Source organism: Notamacropus eugenii, chromosome 1 (assembly GCF_028372415.1).
Source record: "Notamacropus eugenii isolate mMacEug1 chromosome 1, mMacEug1.pri_v2, whole genome shotgun sequence".
Lineage (NCBI taxonomy): Eukaryota > Metazoa > Chordata > Mammalia > Diprotodontia > Macropodidae > Notamacropus > Notamacropus eugenii.
Genome location: NC_092872.1, coordinates 733729821 through 733751306, shown reverse-complemented (window position 1 = coordinate 733751306; position 21486 = coordinate 733729821). Strand labels below are relative to the sequence as shown.

Genomic DNA, 21486 nt, shown 5'->3' with positions numbered 1-21486 from the left:
CTCAGTCATGCCCCTGTGCTGGGTACCTTTCTTCCCTCTTTTCCTCATTCATCTTCCTTTTATGTTTTGTCTTTCCCCTTGAAAGGTAAGAGGCCAGGGACTATTTCTCTTTGTGACTGATTTTTTATTCTTAACCCTTAACCTAGAGTCTGGAACACAGGAGGCATTAAATAAATCCTTGTTGATTTACTGACTATTTTACATAAATGGGGGCCAGCTACCTAATTTGTTTCCCGTTTAGGCAACTCACTAAGAACAGAGTTCTTGACTTTTTTTGTATATGTCTCTTTTGTGTATGTTACCCCTTTGGCAGTTCCTGTCTATCTAAAGGAAGCCTTTTCTAGGATTCATGAAGAGCCAAGGTTTAACAGCCTTTTAGAACCAAGGCTTACCACTCCACCTTGGTTGCACATCATAATAGAGCTTTAGTGGACTCACTCTGCTATTAGATGACAGTAATGCAACATCAGAAGAGACTGATAATTCATAGATAGCAATTGTAATAGCTAACAGAAATATATTACTGTTTGTGTGCCAGGAACTGTGTTAAGTGCTTTACAATGATCTCGTTTGATTGACACAACAACTATCTGAGGTAGGCACCATTATTATTTCCAATTTATGGATAAGGAAACTGAGTCAAACAGAGGTAAGGCAAGTTTCCCAGGATCACGCATTTAGTAAGTATCTCAGGCCAGGTTTGAACTCAAGTCTTCCTGACTCTACCCAATGCTCAAGTAGACAGACAGATGTCTACACTATTGCACATGAATCATTGTTTTAAAGAATCCTAGGGAAATATCTGTGGCATATTCAATTGATTAAAATGGACATTTATTAAGTACCTATTATTTGAGGGTCTTCCCCTCCCAGTTTGATTTTTTTTAAAAGAGGTCTTCCCATGAGCAACTTAAAGAAGCCTATTCAATAAATGGGTGTTATCTTACTCAAAGTGAGAATGTGATACAACCTTAGCCTGAAAGGGCCAGGGTCTCGCATCACATCCTGGGTGGTCTACAGTCATCTTGATGAATGTCAAGCCACTGGACCCAGATGTTTCAGGAGAAGAAAGTAAGATTGATGACCTTGTACAGCCCTCACTCACTCAAATCAAAGTCAACTGCAAGTTAGGTCATCCCCTTGATATCATGGTCCTCTTTGAGAATGAAGGACAAACACAACAACAACTATGGCCAAATATCAGGATATAAAAGCAAAAATAATATGTAAATTTTCTGTCAATCAATAGCTGTCTGATTAGTGTCTACTATGTGCAGGATAGTAAATGGGGCATTAGAAATTCAAGTGCAAAGAATGAAACAGGACAAGTCCTATTTGCATTTATTTACATTATACATAGTACATTTATATTTTTATGTAATTATATTATACATCTATGTCATAAGTAGAAATTGAATAAACAATACATACAAATTGGGGAAATGCTGGGTAGCTTAGGAGGGAGGGTAGAGAAATTATGAAGATGAGGAAAGGCTTTATGAAGAAAATGGTGTTTGGTCCATGAGATGGTCAATACAGAGCAGAGAAGGAATGCCTTCCAAGAACAGGATGTGCTCAGTGCACCCATTTTCTCAACGAGTGGTATAATTCTATTTGTTAAGATCAGAGAGAAAGTTTGGTTGTATCACAGAATGGGTCAGGGGAAATAATTTCCAATAAACCTGGAAAGAGAGATTAGGACCAGGTTGCAAAGGGCTTGAAAAGCTAAACCAAGTGTTGTTATTTCATCCCAGAGGCAATAAAATGTGGAGGTGAATGTATATGGGAGTCATATCTTTCCTTAAGGAAAATGGAGAGATCAATTAAGAAACTGTTATATGACCTCGTTTCAGGTTTTTAAGGGCCTGAACTACCATAGTGGCTCTACGAGTGGAGAGAGAGAAGAAGGTCCAATACTAGAGATGTTATAGAGGAAGAAACAGCTAGAATTTTGCAACTGATTGGATGTGAGGGGGGAAAGGACAGTGAGAAGTTGAAGCTGATGTTGCGGTTCTGAACTGGGAAAGTTGGTATGATGGTGGTGCCTTTAATAGAAATTAGGAAGTTTGAAAGAGGGAAGGGTTTGTGGGGAATAGGAGAGTTTTCGAAGCATCTGTACAAGAACTAGCTTTGTTAAGAAGGCATGGATAGGTTGGATTCTATGCTGACAGAGGAGATAGACTTTTCAATGAGATTACAGTTACTGAAGTTCTTGCACAGTGGAGAAACTGCTGGGTTGGAGTCAGGTTGACTCATGATACTGAGCTCAAGTCTAGCCTCAGACACTTACTATGATGGTGATCTGGGCAAATGACTCAACCCTGTTAGCTCAGTTTCCTCATTTGTAAGATGAGCTAGAGAAGGAAATGGAAAACTACTCAAGTATCTTTTCCAAGAAAACCTCAAATGGGTCCATGAAGAGTTGGACATGAGTGAAATAGCTGAGCAACAGCCAAATCTAAGTTTATGTTTACATGGTGCCTTGTAACTTTCTAATGACTTACATTGCTAAATCACTCAAGCTTCATGGCAGCTCTGAGCTAGGCAAGGGCGATCATCATCGCCTCCTTGTTTCAGGTAAATAATCTGGACCAAATAAATCCATTCCTGAATTAGGTGATAGTTGGCAACATTGATTTGGAAACCATGTATTTTCACTCCAGGTTAGAACAGCATTGTGGCCAAACCAGTTTTTCAGTCAAAACTATATTACTTCTTTCCATTTACATGAAAAAAAAACTGAGCAAATACAAAGCAAAAACAGTAAGCATGTAAGAACAGCTGGAACGTACCATTAGAGTTCAATGGAATAACAAAGGATTAAGTTTCATTTGAAATTTGCTAGCTTTTACTTGAAACGAGATTCTTTTCCTCGTAATTTCTAGTGAACAGAAATGACCTTGGTGATTCAGTTGTTGGATTAGTCATCTGAAGATATGTGTTGACCAAGTTTTAAACCATGATACTTTCATTCTCTCATCATTTTGGCATGATTCTGTTGGCCTAGAGGCATGTTAAGTTTAAAGGGGTTTTTGATTTTTTTTCCTTTTTGGGTATATAGTTTTAGGACTTTGATTATTGCAGCAAACTTAAAGAAATGCAACTAGTCCATGGGGTATAATTCTAATCTATAGAATGCTAAAGAGAGAGGGAGAGAGGAGGAAGGGAAGAAAGGAGAGAAAGGGAGGGAGGAGAGAGAGAGAGAGAGAGAGAGAGAGAGAGAGAGAGAGAGAGAGAGAGAGAGAGAGAGAGAGAGAGAGAGAGAGTGTTTGTGTAGAAGAAAGACTTGTAATCCTGTGCCTGAGTATAAGGTACATAAAAATTAATGCACATAATTTCTCATTGGGCACCACATAAATGAGATTTCCATGTTGTAAAGTAAACCTTAAAAGGGATTAAGAATTATTATATGAGTCTGTCAGTTACCTCCAGTTTAAAGTTACTTTGGTGGTGCATCTTCTTAATCTCTAAAGATTTATAGAATTATCCAATTAAGCTTTTTGAAAAGATGAACCACTTTTTGAAAAAATACTTGTTTTCAGTGTTACTCTCTCATGTGAAAACCCATCTGTTGAGAGAGATTTTGCCAGTAATATACTTTCAAAAATACTATGTATTGTTTGATTCTATAGATATGTACGAAAGGCATAAGGTCTCAAAAATGTTGATGTTCTCTCTCCTTTAGTTTTCTAAAAACCAGAGAAAGGCACAAATTCCCTTGCCACAAAATTTGACTATGGAATGGAAGTAACTGTTTTATTCCCTAGAATCCAAGGTATGAAGGCAGTTTTCTTTCCTCTGCTGATTCTCATTTTATTTTTTTCAGAACAAGATCATTTTAGACCCCATGACATTCAGTGAGGCTCGATTCAGACCATCTCTAGAGGAAAGGCTGGAGAGCATTATCAGTGGTGCAGCGCTGATGGCGGATTCTTCTTGTACTCGTGATGACCGTCGGGAGAGAATCGTAGCTGAGTGCAATGCGGTCCGGCAGGCCCTCCAAGACCTACTCAGTGAATACATGAATAATGTAAGTCATCTATTTCGATATTTCTTGTCTTCATGGATCTATTTTTTGGTGCCAGTCTTTTGAAACTTCTTAAAATTTTCATATTTGATTTAAAATATAACAAGACAAAAAGAGAATACGTCTCAAAGCTGATGTTACCATGTGATACAAACTATTAGAAAACAGTGAGGAGCTCTGGAGAGTTTGACATGTTGATTGTGTTTCTTGTGTTGGATAGTAAAATCTTAGTAGAAGTTGGATTCAACTTTAGTGTATGTGACTCAGTCATCTCCTTGTGACTTTGGTCAGTGAACTAGGGACAATTATAGTCTTGAAGTAATTTTCATAGGTGGTTGCACTAAATACCTGAATATAGTAGGACATTGTTACAAATAATACAACATTTTTCAAAGTCAATATTGTTTAGAATGATCAGAGTTTCTCTATTTATCTTTGAAAAATCAGGATTTATTTTAATAATTAAAAAATGTAAGGTTTGAGTATTTGTGGTCCTTTGTAGTTGATAATTACTGTGGTAGATGGCTAACTGACATTCATCTCAGAAGAGCTTTTAATGTTGTGTAATTTGGTGTGTGTGTCTTGAGATGATTCATGTTTTCAAATAGATATTGGCTGAATCCGTTAGTCTCGTATTGCAAGCAATAGCTATAAACTATAATAATTTAAAGACAGTGCTCACATCTGTAGAGAATATAATAAGATTATATAGGCTAAAGTGTTATAGCACAGGAATATTGAGATGGCTCTGAGAGGCACTGAATTGTGGGTCCTATGACTTCCTGTTATAGTGGTGGCCAGCTTAGTCTGATGGAGCTTGCTAGGTCTTTCAGGGTCCATGTACTCTCCAATCCAGGGGTCTAACTTCAACAGGTTAAGACAACAAATAGAAGGGGAAGAGGAGGCTCCCCTCCCTGCATGTTATAGGAGAGTGGTGACTGGAATAGTAAGGTGCATGGCTTTCTCATGTCTCTGAGAACAGGCTCCAGGTTTGCTCTGAGTTCTGACCTCACAAATTCTCATTCTTAAGAAATTGAGAACTTTTATACTACACAGATACTACTCTCATTGTCCCAGCAAGTTCCTAAAGTCACTATTGTTTCTCTTAGTCCTAAAGTGAGAGGAGGAAAAAAAACATGCGAAAGGGTACAGTTCACACTGGCTATAATGCTTAAGGAAAAAGAGTAGCATTCCTGTCAAGTCAACAAAAACGTTCTTCTGTGATAAGTCACAGGACACAAATAATGTAAAACAAGTTACCTTCCTGCATCAGAGTATTGGTTTCCCCGCCTTGGAATTTTCTTCAGAGACTGACCTTTTAGACGGCAGGTTGCTTTAAAGCTGACTTCATCTTTAGTGTTTAGAAGATGGGATGACAATTCAGATCTTGGGAATAGTGGACCATTCATCAGGACTATTTTATTCCAAGATGTTTGGGATAATTTTTTTTCCTCTGCTTTAGGTCTGCAAGGTCTCTTTGGAACAGTTAAAGAGATTGAGATAGGTTTGCACTCCTCTTTGTGATTTCACAGATTTCTCACAAAAGGGTTATTTATGAAAATAGCAGCTTAATTTCAAAACTGTGTATATGTTAAAGATGAGAACTGGCCTCCTCCTCTGGGAAATGGAAACTTTAATTCCAACCTTCTGAAAAATCAACAATTAATTGTCTTTGAGAGAGTAATCATTGGCAGAGAAGAAACTGGAATTTTCATTTATTTATTTGCCCTTAGGTGAAACAATTTCGGTATAAGTTATGTGTGTGAGCATATTCATGTGCATGCATGTGTACATGTGTGTGTGTGCGTGTGTGTATGTGTGTGTGTAAGTTGGAGGGATGCAGAGAGTCTTTGTGCCTTTTTCCTCTGAGTACCTGAGTAAAAGGAGGACTGATTTTGGCGAATGGGGTATTCAGATCAATATCCACAGAATGTGGTTTCCAGATAAATAGTTACAGGATGTAGTGACATGAAAGTGTGGGTATAATATGTTAAGGACCTAAGATCTTTGCAGAGATGAGGAGCTGCAGTTCTCTCATCTTGTGACCAATGTTCAAAGCCATACAAGGGGAGATTGGATTGGTCCTTACTTTGGAAACAATACCTCATTTTCAGTTCATGCAGAAGTAGCTATAACATTAAAATACCAAAATGAAAAAGATAAAATTCTATTTACTGTGTGTATACAGATTTCTTTCTCTGAAAAAGAAAAAAAAACTTTTGCGATTCAAATAAGTGTCATAAATCTTGCACTAAACAGTTTTCTAGTCTTTTCTAAGTACAATGTAGAGTAATCATACCAATGTCATTCGTTTAAGGAGATAATAAGAATGTATTGATGGTAAATGTAGATAAATGATCGGCAAACTATTCAATTGTGATGATGCTGATTCAGGGAAATTTGTGTTGTGGTAAGTCTTGAAAATAAAGACATAAACACAAGGCCATCCAATAGCATTTTCATCTTAATGTTCTAAGCATCCTTAATGAGGACTGTAGCCATCACCTTAGTTATCACACTGAGAAAATGCCTACATAAACTTATCACTTGCCTTAGTATTGATGGGGATTCTCACTAATACACAGTCACCCTCAGTCATTCTTTCAAAGGGGAGGTAATGATCAAGTATTTATTTTGAGTGGGAGGGCATTCCATTTGTCTCCTCTGCTAAGGACATTTAGGCTGGGTGCTGTGTGTACTGTGAAGAGTATGAGCCAAGTGTGGATAAAATAGTGTCCATCTTAATTCAGACAGATATAATAGAGCTGATCGCTTGTCTTGTGTTTGTATCTTTCTCCACATATGTGTATACTTAACACAAATCCCTGAGCTGATATGCAAATTGAAGATTTTTTTAAAGGAAATAAACTAGAAATAGGACCTGAGAAATGGAATAGAATAGCTGGCATGGGATAGTATTCTGAAGAAAGAAGCATATTGGACACCTCAAGTTCCAGGCTTCTTCCATATTGGAGAATTAGGATGGAGAGGATCACTAGAACAGGCATGAAAAAATAATCCCATCTAAATTCACAGAATAGTTTCAAGATTGTGAAACTATATTTAGGAATGGTTTCCCCACATTCCATAGAATATTTAGATTTAGTTCAAGTCAGTTTTAAGATACGTGTGGAGGGCAAAGTATAGTTAAAATGATTTCTCCTCATTCCATGGAATATTCATATTGGAAGCTGGTGAACAGAGTTTCCATCTTTTCCCAAGATGCTTTTCCATTTGCATCCTTGACCTAGAGTAGAGGTTGGGTCTACATTGTATATTGAAGATGGGGCAAGGAATTAGCTCTCTTCTCTCTAATGTTTGCCACTTAATTCTAACTTGTTCACTCCACTTGGCACTTTGCACCTCACTTAGCCTAATACAACCTTTAAGCCTGATTCAGGACTGGAATAGCCCAAACAGGCTAGATTCCCACAGATGCAAAGTCAGAGCACTGTTGCCTTGGCAGAACAGTGCTGATGACCAACAGATCACCTACTTTTGTGTGAGGAGCAAAGTGTAAATGAAAATTGCAGATTGCTAATTGGTGAGAACCATTTCTTCCATGTCTCAGAAACTGTTCAGTCCTTATGTTGACTTTTTTTTTAGAAATATATTTCATGTGTGAGCAGGGCATTTGCTTCATTTTGGAATGATACCATCAAGAGTGTGATTTCTCCAGGAAATTGCCAACCTCTAGTCTAATTAGTTGGAGGCTTTTATGCTCTGAGGAGCATCATTTATTTACCATTCTTAGAGTAAGACTAAAGGGTGGTTAGGGAATATTTTCAAAAGGGAACTGGAACCTCAAACTAATTTTTCTTTTTGAATCCATCTTCATCAGTGGGTATGCAAAAAATGACTGGAAATGGTAAAAAATGTTGGATGCTATAAAAAGTTCCTTTCAGGCTAAAGGCAGACTGCCTACTCTCAGAAGTTTTTATTCAACTAGTTTTTAATGCACAGATGGAATAGATGTTTAAAAGAAATGTACTTATAAAAAAAGGAAAACAAATTCACCTCAAACCTCACCATGTGACTTTTCACTTTTGAGGTAGATTTGGTATAATATGGGTAATGTCCATTGTTGCTATGTAAGTGGATTCAATTTTTGAAGTATCCAAATCGACCTATTTTAAAGCAACTCTACAGCAAGTAGTCACCTACTGAACCTCCCATGCTCCCTCAGGTCATGGGATAAAATAACACAACTACTGAGTAGGATCAATATCAGAGATTCTTAAACTATGATCCCACAGACCACCCTAGGCTTCTGTGAATAGATTTTAGGGGATACATATGCTTAGATGGGGAAAATTACATCTTTATTTTCATTAACCTATAACTGGAATTTAGTATTCTCTTTAATCATTAAAAACTGAGAAGTGATCCATAAGTTTCACCAGATTTACTGTCAAAGGTGTCCAGGGCAAAAAAAAAAAGCAAAGATAATAACTCCTATAAGTTTACATGCTGATGTAGGAACTAGATGGGAGGGGTTAAGTGTAGATTTTACAAAGTTTTTTTTTTATTTTTTTAGCTGAGTTTGGGAAGGAAAAGAGACAGAAGAGGTATTTCATACTTCTGAAAGGAATTGACACTGGTAGGATTTGTGTGTGTGTGTGTGTGTTGTGTGTGACATTTGTCATGCTTCTGATTTTCCAACAGATGAGAAGGCAGGAAAGAGATGTATGCACATTTTCCCCAAGAATATACGATGACCCTTGTTTAGACATTGACCTGAGGGTAAGACTTGTCTAGGCCCTTTTCCAATCTCTTTTTCTCTGCTCTTATCCACCAGAAGTCAAAAGAAGAAAGATGATGAAAGTTGCATTAGTCTCATTACCTGGCTCTTAAGTATGGTTTTTATAGGACTTTTAGCATTTGGACCAGATCTGGACGGGATTATCAACAATAAGTCAAGCCATCAGCTTCTCATAGATGATTTATGTAGTTGGTTATGGAAGGTCTCATTTTAACCCAGCACATAGAGTGATTAGACTCCATGTCTACAAATAACCTGAAGCTTTCAGATCATGAGTAATTTGGGGTTTGCCCCAGGAAACAGGAATTTGTACTTTAGCAGGGAGAAACAACTGAGATTAGTATCTAGTTAACAAGGATAATTAGTAAACACAGGAAGCTATCAGATGTTATACCCCCACATAAAAATGCACACCCACATACACTCCTAACACATATACATACCTCTGCCTGTGGCATCCCAGGTAAACTAAATTGAATTGAATTAATTAATTGGAACTACTGCATGCAAGATGTTGGGCTAGCCAGCACTTCTTAAGCTATGATTCATGACCCTGCCATGACACACAGTTTAAGAAGCACTGAAGGAATTATGAGTGGAAAAAGTTTAAGAAGCCTTGAGCTGGCAATATACAAAGACAAAAAATATCCAAGTTCCTCCCCTCAAGGAATTCCTCCTGGCTCAACTCCATCCTGTGCCTTTTGCCCATGGCAGCTTCTTCAACAGTAACTTTGGTGATGTCTTGAATTAATGTCCCAGCATTTATCTCTCTCAATCATGCCCAATCCCAGGAGTGGGTCTGGGAGTCTTTTGCTAGAATGCCATGGGGTCAGAATACTTTGAGTTTCAGGGGTCTTCCCTCAAGTATGTTACCATTGTATACCAGTATGAGATCTCCCCATTCCCTGTGATTGTGTCCGCCTTTATAGCCAGAGTTTCTAGTTACAGCCCAGGTGGGTAATCTAAGACAGGCTCTTCAAAGTCATCACAGGTGCATCATCTTAGCCTCCCTTAGTAAATGTAATATAGACCATAAATATATCTTGGTGAGTGCAATTTCTTGCCTTTTCTTCCCCCACCCTTGTTGATTCCATCTCATCTCTCTAAAACCCAGGATATCAAAATTGGGAAGGCTGGAGGAAATCCATATTAATCCAATGCCCTGTGATCTCTGCTCCTGTGTCTTGCACTCCCAAAGGGCTTTTCTTTTCTCTCCTTGCAAAGACTGCTACTTATATGCCACTCGCTTTCCTCTCCCCTCCAGAACAATAGCGGCCAGGACCACCTATGAACCTTTGGGTCTGTGTTATGCTGTTAACAAGATGACAGACAGAGGTTTCACATGGATTCTCTTCTCTCTGCTGTATTTATGTTCTTTCTCCTTCTCTCCAAAGACATTTTCTTTTTTACTCTTGCTTTCCAACCTTTCAAATGGATAGGTTAAGGGTGGAAGGGGAGATAAAGATAAGAAAGGTTCCTACATTTGTTTGCTACACTCAGATTAAACAGATATCAGAACTGGTGACTTAGCTTGTGGATTCCAACTGGCTTTTGTTATTCATGCTTCTGTTTTCACAAAACACTGTCACTTAAAATCAATCAGCCAAGGGAAACCTGTAACTTCACTGATTACCATGGGCAAGTTAAGCCCACTTTCCACTCCCCTACCAACTTGCTACTTCTACCTCCTCACCTTTTACTATCTTCTGCATCTCATTCTGTATTTAGGAACACTCTTCTGTAGATAAATATGAGACCATCTCTGTGGGACAGCAAACTGCTCCTTTTTCCCCCAAGGAGGTTGATCTCCACAAAGTCTGTCTTTGAGGTCAACTTTATTAACGACAGAAATAATAGCTAGCATTTTGTTAGTGATTTTAGGCTTAGGCAGTGTTTTACTAACACTATCTCATTTGATCCTCTAAACAGCCTTGTGGGAGGAAGATGCTGTTATCTCCATTACAGATGAAGGAATGGAGGTTGATAGAAGTTCATTAATTTCCAGGGGTCACATAAAGTATAAATATCTAAAACAGGATGCAAACTTAGATCTGCTTGATTCTGTGTTCAAATACTTGATGCACTGTACCACCCAGCTATCTACTACACAATTCTTACTCATTCTCTCATCTGTTAACAGTTATTATTTCTAGTCATTGTTACTCCCTCACTCAAAATTCTTCAGGTACACTCCCCATCACTAATTAGATAACATACAAATTTCTTATCCTGTCATTTAGAAGCCTCGACAATTTGGTGTCCATTGACCTTTCAAATGATATTTCCTATAACTTCTCATTCACAATCTATATATTGTGGACAAACTGAATTTTAGCTTTTCTATAAATTTACTGCTTCTTTCTTATTTTTTTAATTTTACTTTAAATTTAAATTTATTTATTTATTTTTAGTTTTCAACATTCATTGCCACAAGATTTTGAGTTCCAAATTTTCTCTCCATCTTAAATTTACCATTTCATATCCCACCAGGTTTAATTTGCACTCCAGGCTTAGACTGTAATCCCTCTTCATCTCTTCCTCCTAGAATCTTTGTCTTACTCACGCGCCACCTATCTTAAAAAAACCTTTCCTTCTTCCCCTACTTCGTGCCTGCTCCATCTTCAGTTTTTCTAGTACTAGACTTCTTTGAGTTCATAATGTGACCTCCCACCACAACATGGGCTCCTCAGAGACAAGGAGGCTTATGCTTCTCCAAGGACCCATGCATTCTCCTTGGTATCTTTTCTATTCTTGCATGCAATAGAAACTTACTAAATACTGTGTGAATTGAATTTTAATTGGTCTGGAAAATCCTTTTCAATCTTATAACCTTTGAAATCTAGGCAGAGCAATGGAATTCAGTATCTTCTTTTGGTGATTATCAAATATTTCTCCTCTTATTCTGCCTTGTCAAACTGTAGGCATCTAGTCTGTCCACTTTTCCAGTTTCACAGAGTAGAGCTAACTTTCTTAGAGCTGTCTAACTAGCAGAGCAGGGAAGTACTTGCGCCCTCACCTTGCTCTCCTTCTCTTTGGTCTTTCTACTGTCAGTTATCATGGTGCTTGCTTTTTATCAAACTATAATCAACATATTGAATTCCAGTCCCTTGATAAGGGGCACTCCAAATAAGCAGTAAAATACATGACAGGATTGGTTTTTTTTTTTCTTAAAGGAATACATGCTGTCAAATACATACATACAAACATTCATATATACACACACATACACATATATACATATATACATATACTCATATACATATATATACATACATATATATATAAACTGCTCTGAAAGTGGCAGTTTCCATACTGAGATTTTATAGGCCACTTGTTTTGGTGGCAAAAATAAGGAAAGCTATTGACTTAAAGTGAGACAGGAACTTAACATGAAGTTCCATATTTAGCTTTCAAACTTTCTTCCTTCATTAAAAAAAAAAAAAAAAGAAAGAAACTCCCCAGCTCTGAAAAGGCGACTGTGAATACTTCAAGGTTAATCATTGTGGCAGAGAATAGTAAATTGCATTCATGAGCTAGGAAAACTCAAGTGTCTGAATTTGTCAGGCAGCCACGATGAGTGCCAGGGGTTGCCTGCTAAATCACTGGGCTTGGTGGATTTTGTAAAGGCAGCAGAGACAAGACCCTCTGGTCATTGATCATTTCATTCTTCCATTCCTGGCATTTCAAGGTGGCCCTCAAAAGGGGCATGTCATGGCAGGAGGAGCCTTAGATGTATGGGGACAGATGGTGGCTCTCATCTTCCTCTAAGCAGATAGCAAACTAAGAAATTTATATTTCAGTCGATGACTTGGAAGTAAAGGGAACAAGGGACCTTTGGTACTTGGAGTCTACGAGCCACCCTGAATATGATGTTTGGTAACTCTCCTATAAAAAATGGCTGAGGATTTCACAGAAAGCACTGAAGCTTCAAGAACTGATGACTTCTTTGGGAGCAATAGTAAGGCAAATAGAAATACATGCATATGCTTATATATATATACGCACATATATACACACAATATACATGTGTATACATGTAGATACATACACAATATGTATATATATGCATATGCATACCTATATATTTATGCCTACATACACATACACACCTATACACACACACACACACACACACATACACATGCTTGAGTAAGGACAAAACCAACTATTACATTTTGCATTTCACACTTGAGCTTCTGTAGACTTAGAAATCAAATGCTACTATTCTGGATATCCTCCAAATCAAAACAAAATAAACCAGTGAGCAAAACAAAATAACAACAATGAAGACATATTTCTCTGACCTCTTGAGATATATGACTTCACTCTTTCTTCACCTTCATGCCAACCTTTCAGGCATTCTGACATATGCAAAGTGGAAGCCGAGTCCTAACAATGACTTGATTAACATGGCAAGATCTCCCTCCCTACTTGTTATTGCCACCCTCTCAGCTTCAAAACACACTTACCATCAGCTATTAGGGACAACTAGGTGGTGCAGTGGATAGAGCAGCAGTGCAGGAGTCAGGAGGACCTGAGTTCAAATCTCACCTCAGACACTTGATACTCACTGTGTGACCTTGGGCAAGTCATTTAACCCCAATTGCCTCATCCTGGGTCATCTCCAGTTATCCTGATCAATATCTGTTCACTTAATTCAGATGGCTTGGGAGGAGATGTGAGGTAGGTGACCTGCACAGCCCTCCCTCACTCAAAACAAAGTCAAGTGCAAGTCATGTCATATTTCTCTGATGGCATGGTTTCTTCAGCGATGAAGAACGAACACACATACCATCAGCTATTATACCTAAGAGAACAAACCCCGCTGACCTTTAAATCTTGGACCCCTTGTTATATGGAGCCCATTGCTGGGGAAGGAGTATGTCTCTAGAAAGATGCTCAGCAAAGATGGAGTTTATCTTGTGACCTGAATCATTATGAATGGGGCTTTGTGGAGAGGCTTTAGAAGACCTTTTGGTCCTTGGGCAGATCAGCTCTTGACCAACTCCACAGAACTACGTGGTGGACTTGGAGTCAGAAAGACTTGAGTTTGAATCCTGCCTTAAACCCTCATTAGATTTGTGAACTTGGACAAGTCACAACTTTTCTATTTCAATTTCCTCTTCTGTAAAATGGGGATATTAATAATACCTGGCTCACAGGGTTTTTGTGAAGAACAAATGAATTAATTTATGCAAAATATTTTGCAAAGATTTACCAACATTTACCAAAATGGTAGCTATTATTACTGTTTTGTTATTATTATTATCACTAATGATAAAAATCCCCATTAGGCCTCTGTAAATAGTTTTGCTCTTTGGGAAATGAGTAGAACAGCTTGTAAGAAAGATGAATGGGGGGGTGGATAAGATTAGGCTGTTTAAAATCACGTACTTGTCTGCTAAGGAGCTGGTCTGTTATTTGGTGAGAAGGAAATATTATATTATTCATTAAGGTAGCATGGATTCCCTTATGATTCAAACATGTCCCTGTCTAGAGGAGCTAGGCTGAGATGGGAGGGGTGGGTCTTCTTGAGCAGAGCTGAGGACTGCCTCTCTTGCCCATGAGTGGTTTCCTCTTGTTTCCCATGAGGGGATGGGCTGAGCTCTAGATTGATTGAGCATTGTAGGAAATCTAAGGAACGAGACATGACCCTATGCATTGAAGAGATGTGAAATTCTTCTTGGTGATCATCAGTGCATTGAATAGTCACTTATACCACATCTGACATTTTTAGTTATGAGGAGATGGAAAGGTTTAGAGTCAGAGGACATGGAGGCACAAATCCCAGATTTGCCATTTGCTACCTATGATTTCTTTGACAGTGTGACTCCACTTTCAGGCTCTTCATTTGCCCATCTATAAAGCTGAGGGACAGGCTAGATAATAACAAGAGTACTGACAGTAACAGTAGCAAGCATTTCCTTGTACTCTCAGGATGCAAAGAACTTTGCAATCATCATCTCATTCGACCTTCATAACAGTGATAGCAGGTGCTATTATTATCCTCATTCTACGGTGGAGTAAGCTGAGAAAGCCAACAGGATTTGTTCTGTAAGTTTGGATTCAGTCAAAGGGTCATACTTGAGGACCTAGAAGGCCACTTGTGCCCTTGAAGCTGCAGGTTTCCTAGCCTGGGTTAAGTGATTAAGTGATTGAGACAGAATTTGAATTCAGGTCTCCCTGACTCCAAGTCAAATGCTCCCACTGTGCCTCCTAACCACTCAAAGGACCTCTTAGCTTTCCAGCTCTAAACTAATGACCTTATTTCAGGACCTGTGTCTCTGATTTTCTAGGTGTTTTATTAGTGACGGGCTGTTTCTCTCAATCTTAGCTAATTCATCTGAAAGTAGGGATAGTAATATGTACTCTAGCTATTTTTAGAATTGTAAGTATCAAGTAAGATTCCATTCCACAAGTATTTCTTAAGTTTCCACTGTGCTCTCATCTAGGCATTGAAGATAAAAAAAATAAGCATATCTCCTGTCTTTGATAATTTAATATTCTATCAGATACTGGCAGGCCTAATTAGAGCTAGTATGGGAAGGTCTATGATATGGCCATACCTAACTATAATCCTAAATTTCAAGTGATTTGGTAAAGAAGGTTTAAGAAGGAAGAGGAAATTTTAGCTGGGGTAGTTGTGTATCAGGGTAAATTCATGGAGTTGTTGACTCTGGACTGAGATTCTTAGATGGAGAGAAGGATGTTGAAAAGGGGACACATCAAAAGATGAATATTCATGGTGATATGGTAAATAGAGGGAAGTGGAAGATGGCCATTTTGCAGTATAAAAAGCAAGAAGAGGATTAATATGAAACAAGGCTAGGAAGGCTGGTACAGTCCAGACTGCAGAAGATGGTTTATTCCAGGCTAATGAGTTTCTATTTTATTGTAAATGAATAAAAGGGAGTTATTCCTGTAAGGTTATTGATCAATAGGTGTAATCATACTTATAACTTGGAAAGATTGTTGAGGCAGCAAGCTGCATGAAAGATGAATTTGAAACAGGAGAGACTAGAAGTGAGGATAGCCGTCCAGGTATGGAGTGATAAGAGTCTGAACTCAGTAGTGCTCATTTGCCTGGAGAGAAGATAAATGTAGGGGATGTTAAGGAAATAGAAATAACAATTGATATACCTTGGCAACTGAGTGAGCATGATTTGGAGTCTCCTGTTTTTTGGCAGCCTCTTTGAGCAGTGCGCCTACCATACAATAGGTCCTCAATAAATGTGTGTTGCTCAGATGAATCCTGAAAGGATCAGGGTGGGAGCATACAAGGAAAGATAGTGATAAGAAATCCTTTCTTAATAAAAGCTTTCTTTGATCCTTTGGGAGATCAATGACCTCATCAGGCCAGGATTGAAGATTACCACCCATCCTGTAAATACAACACCATGGACTGCTCATCAATTGTGCCAGCTTCTGACTATATAAGATACCTGGTTCCTTTTCTTGCCATCCACATCTCAGATGAGATACTTAATGATGCCACTGCTGCACCATTACTCACTGGGAGTCTTGCCTTCTAGGCACATCCACCAGGTGCCTGTATGTTGCCTCTGTGAACATCTGTTTCCTTTTCATGCCTTCATTAAGAATGGCTTCGAAATATGAAAAACCTGCTCATAAAGATTAGCGGTGGAAAGCTGGGCACATAAAACTGCTTATTTATATTTTCTTTCTTCCACTGTCCTCTTTCTTTTTTTTGTTCTGTAATTCTTTGGAAGCATTGAATCTTCCTGCTTTAAACAAATGTTGCCCGTTAGAAAACAGAGATGTTTCTCAGAAACAGTTTAGGATGTGAGTGACTCAAGATAAAAATGAGACATTCTCTAACTGAATTGTAGTAAAACATTTTGTAAAGTGTCACCTAAAAAGTCAGGGGATCATATCAATAGAGAAGACAGCAGGGCTAGTTTAGATGGATTTAATACAACCTGGGAGAAAAAAAAAAATGGATTCTCTTTTCTTGCATGGGAAGACATACTTTTGGAAGGAAATACCAAGTGAAGTATGTCCTAGGAAGCAGTGCCAAGCCTGGCATTATTCAGTCTTCAAAGGTTAATTTCAGAGGAGGCTAAATGGCACGCACCAATCCCACTTCTGATTTCTTTGAAGAGGTCATCGAAATCATGAGACAGCATCTAGCTGAAGTATGGCAGCAAATACTTTCAAAGCTCCTAACTCTGACCGCTCTCCAAGGTACTGTCCACTTTTGGCCTGTCTTCCATCCCTGGAGCCCTTATCCTATTCCTAAGTCATGCAAGTTTTAAAAACAACAACAGATAGCATTTATACAGAATGTTTAGGTTTGCAAAACACTTTATGTATCCACTGAAAATGCATTTATAAGGTACTGTGCAATCTTCAGACACTACTACAGTTGTGCTTGTGATGGTTGTGGTCACTTTATCGCAACTACTCTGCAGAGTAGCACTGTTAGCTGGGTGCTATTCTGAGTCTTATTTTACAGATGCATAAAGTCAGGTGAGAGAGAGTAGCTGACTTGCTTAAGGTCATATAGTAAATGTCGAAGGCAAGATTCCACCTCTGACCTCCACTGCGCGCGCACACACACACACACACACACACACACACACACAAATACACACCATGCCTCCTGAAATCTGTTATCTACATGATGTTTAGTGAAGAAAGCAGAACAAGACAAAAACTGTACAAGAACACCAAACAGAAAACCAAAACATTAAAATGAGCTGAGCTCAATTGAAGTTCAATAAGCAAGATCATTTTAGGTCAACAGATGATGAAATATACTTGCCTTATTTTGTCAGGAAAAGTAGGGAGACTCCAGGGACAGAATGCTGCATGCTCTGTTTCACACACACACACACACACACACACACACACACACACACACACACACAAACTTTTTCAATCAGCTTTGCACAATTGCTATTGTATACTGCTATAAGAAACAAGTTTGTTTTTTTTACTCCATGTTGAGGAGATCAGAGAATGACTGACACATAAAAAGATATGAAGGGCTCTAGAATATCATTTTTTAAAACTGGGCTTAGAGGACTAAATCTGTAAAATATTATAGATCAGATTTCAAATCTAGCCTCAGGAACTAGATATCTGTGTAATGCTAGACAAAGCACTTAACCTCTCTTTGCTTGTTTCTTCAACTTTAAAATAACAGCATCTCCCTTGAAGGAACATTGTGCAGATCAAATGAGATCAGTTGTTAAAATAAATCTCTTAGTACAGTTTCTGCTACATAATAGTACTAAATTAATAAATATTTATTCTATTCTCTTCCCCCTTTTTCTAGAACAAAGCAATGTCAATCATAAGGCAAAAAAGTTAATGAATCTGGCAGAAAAAAACTATGAGAATATGTAATCCTAAGTACTGGGAGTTCACAGATCAAATGGTCTGATTTAGATGTGAAATAATTCTGTGCTAATGTTGTGAATTCCTGGCAGCTGCAAACTCTGATCACCAATTAAAGAATAAAAGAGAAGAAATACTGAAGAAATATTGGCAAAAGAAGGAAGGAAGGAAGGAAGGAAGGAAGGAAGGAAGGAAGGAAGGAAGGAAGGAAAAATAGAGGGATGAAACATGCATTTATTAAGCAGCTACTATATGATAGCACTGTGCAAATGCTAAATGCTTTAGAGAAATTATCTCATTTGATCCTACAACAACCCTAAGAAGTAGTTGGTATTTTTATCCTCAATTTACAATTGAGAAAGCTGAGGCAGAGAAAGGGGAAGTGATTCACGAGGGCACACACAGAGTAAGTGTCTGAGGTTAGATTTGAACTCGATCTTCCTGAATCCAGGCCCAACATTGTACCACATCACTGCACTGAAAAAAGATTAAATGCATTCTAATCCATCCCTTGATCTTTACCTGAAATATTCCTAATCATATGAAGGTTAATACATTTATTCTCTAAAGTCCAGCTCCCTCCGTCTATAGTTAGAGTACCTTTTGTGGTCTTTCAAAACAGTCTGAGCTATGCACTCTGGTCAAGTACCAAGTATTTTGACTAGCTACAGAAATACTTAGTGCTAATACATGCTTCTTAATTTGGGGGCTACTTTTTTCTGCTGCTCTATACTTTTTTTTTTCATTTCCAACATTTTTCAGCAATCAAAAGTTGGACGTCACAGACTTGTGAAGTATTTCTGTTGACCCATCATGTACCTGAGGCCAATACAACTCAGCAGAATTATGTAAAGAACCATTTTATTCCAACCTAGAACAACAAATTTATTTAAAATATAGAATCAGCAGAATTTCTCATACTAATACCGTCATCACTTCTAGGTTTTGCCATAATCTCTGGATCTAGAAGTAATTTAAGGAATGAATAATATGGGAGAAAATAGATTAGATCACATTAAAGGCTCTAAAACTTGTTTTTTTTTTCTTGTGTTCATTATTATCTTCTCTGTAGGCTTGAGATTAATCAAGGGTTTTTGTTGTCTCTTCTCCTCTGCCCCCTCCCCATGCTTTGCTTCTTTGTAGTTAAGCAGAAATAATGCTTACTTATTGGTTGGCTAAGTACAAATGATTATAAAGGAAATAATTTTTTTCAGCAACAAAACTTTCTTTTTATCAGGGCATAATTTCATGATGGGAAATATATTTGGGGAATGTACAGTTCATCAGTAAACATTTATTGAATACATATTAGATAAAATGCACTGAAGAAGTAATGCATAATTTACTTTTATCAAGATAGGATATGTAAGAAAATAATAGCAGTAATGACAAGAGTTGTATAATCCATTACAATTTTCTTTATGATGATGTGTGGTAGAAAGTGCAGATATTATTATGCCCAATTTGTAGATGACAAAAGAGTGGTTCTGAAAAGTTAAGTTAAGCATGATCAGACTAGCTAAGTGTGGTGCAACAGAAAGGGACTGGCTTTATAGTCAGAGGAAACAAGTTCAAATCTCGTCTCTCATATTTGCATCCCATGTGAGCTTTGAGGCAGGTAGTTGGCACAGTGGATAGAGTGCTAGTCTTGGCATCAGGAAGAGCTGAGATCAAATCCAGCCTCAGACTCTTACAGGTTGCGTGACCATGGGCAAGTCACTTCACCCTGTTTGCCTGATTGCTCACCTATAAAATGAGCTAGAGAAGCAAACGGAAAACTATTGCAGTATCTATATCCAGTATTCCAGCATCTGATTTAGGATTTAGATAATCCTAAATGGGGTCATTAAGAGTTGAATATGACCAAAGAACCACAAAAATGTGATCTTGAGCAAATCACAGCTTTCAGGACCTGACTGTCCCCACCTTTAAAAGGTGAAGTGGGTGCTGGTGGGGACTTTGTCTCTGAGGTCTTTTCCAGCTTTTATGCACTTAAAATGCTGTGCGTTTGAATTTAGACCTCATTATTCCAGGATCAAATTTCTATTCGCTATACTACCTTTCTCTGAAGTAGCAACTCAAACTTTCATGTAGGGGAAAGCATGGACAAAAAACTAGTTTATTGTGGTGGAAGACATCTCTCTGCCAACTGCTGGTTTTCATCCTTAATCACTGCTGCAGTTATAGTTGAACTCACTGAAGATCAGACTCCAGTTCCCTCCAACCCCTCACAAATATGGGAGTAGTGAGCTTCCACAAGGGATCCCTGTTCTCCTTGGGACTAGAAGACCAGAACTCACCCACCCTGAAACAGTGCCAACAGCCCTTACCTACCAAGAAGAGGACAAAGAACTTGCAATAGCAGGAATTGTGAGACATATTCCCACCATTGCTGGCACAATGAAGCTGGGGACCTGTGCAGGTGGTGATCACTTAATTAAATTGAACCACACAAGCAATAATAAATCAGTTTGTCTTTTTTTGAACAGGGGAGTGATATAATCAACACATGCTTTAGAGTAGATGAGTCTGGCTGCAATCTGAAGAATGGATTTTCATAAGAGGAGGAGAAAAAGGGACATTGGAAAACATAGAAACAATTTGAGGAGGTGCTCTTCCTGTGTTCTAGGACTGAGATAATCCATAGAAAGACTATTGTATTTGGGGTCAGAAAACCTAGAGTGAACTGATTGTGCCACTTGTGGCTATTGGTCAAATTATCTCAGCTCTCAAGGTTTCACTTTCTTAAGTTTTCCTATTTTAAACTCTAGAAAGTATGTTTCTCACAACAGCCCTAGGAGATAGATAGTACAAGTAGTATTATCTTCGTTTTTCCAGATGTTGAGCAAGGTTCAGTGCTTTTCCAAGGAGGCAGAGGTTGCATGTTACCCTACTTTGAATTGGAATTGAGGTCTCCTGACCTCTGACCCACTTCTTAATTTTGGCCAAAGAAAGTTGTTTGTTGGTTTTCCCATTATACTTGCACTTCTTAACCTGAATTCTGAAATTTGAATATATATATGTGTGTGTGTGTGTGTGTGTGTGTGTGTGTATGTATGTGTGTGTATGCATGCATACATACATACATTTTTAATCCTTTGTGATCTTATGTATTTGACAGTGCATCTAAAAACATTTTTACAAGGCATCTGTAGGTTTCCTTAGAATCACAAAAGGGACTAAGTCATATGAAAAACAAAAAGTTAAAAACTCTTGTACTGCATTCTAGCATCTCATTTCTGAACATGACAAGGTAGGACTAAGTGAACTCTAATTTCCCTTCCAGTTCCAAATCCTATGACTCAGATGAAGGTAGTAATTGCAGGAATGAAAT

At 38.1% G+C, this 21486-nt stretch overlaps 1 protein-coding gene across 3 annotated transcripts in view; it reads left to right on the top strand.

Moving 5' to 3' along the window:
- Positions 1–21486, top strand: part of CTNNA2 (catenin alpha 2) — a 1515416-nt gene that overhangs the window by 556920 nt on the left and 937010 nt on the right. For all 3 annotated transcript variants that reach the window (XM_072637016.1, XM_072637013.1, XM_072637014.1), the window contains exon 7: positions 3827–4030. In XM_072637016.1, the coding sequence (XP_072493117.1) occupies positions 3827–4030 (204 nt within the window). The remainder of the gene's footprint in view (positions 1–3826; positions 4031–21486) is intronic.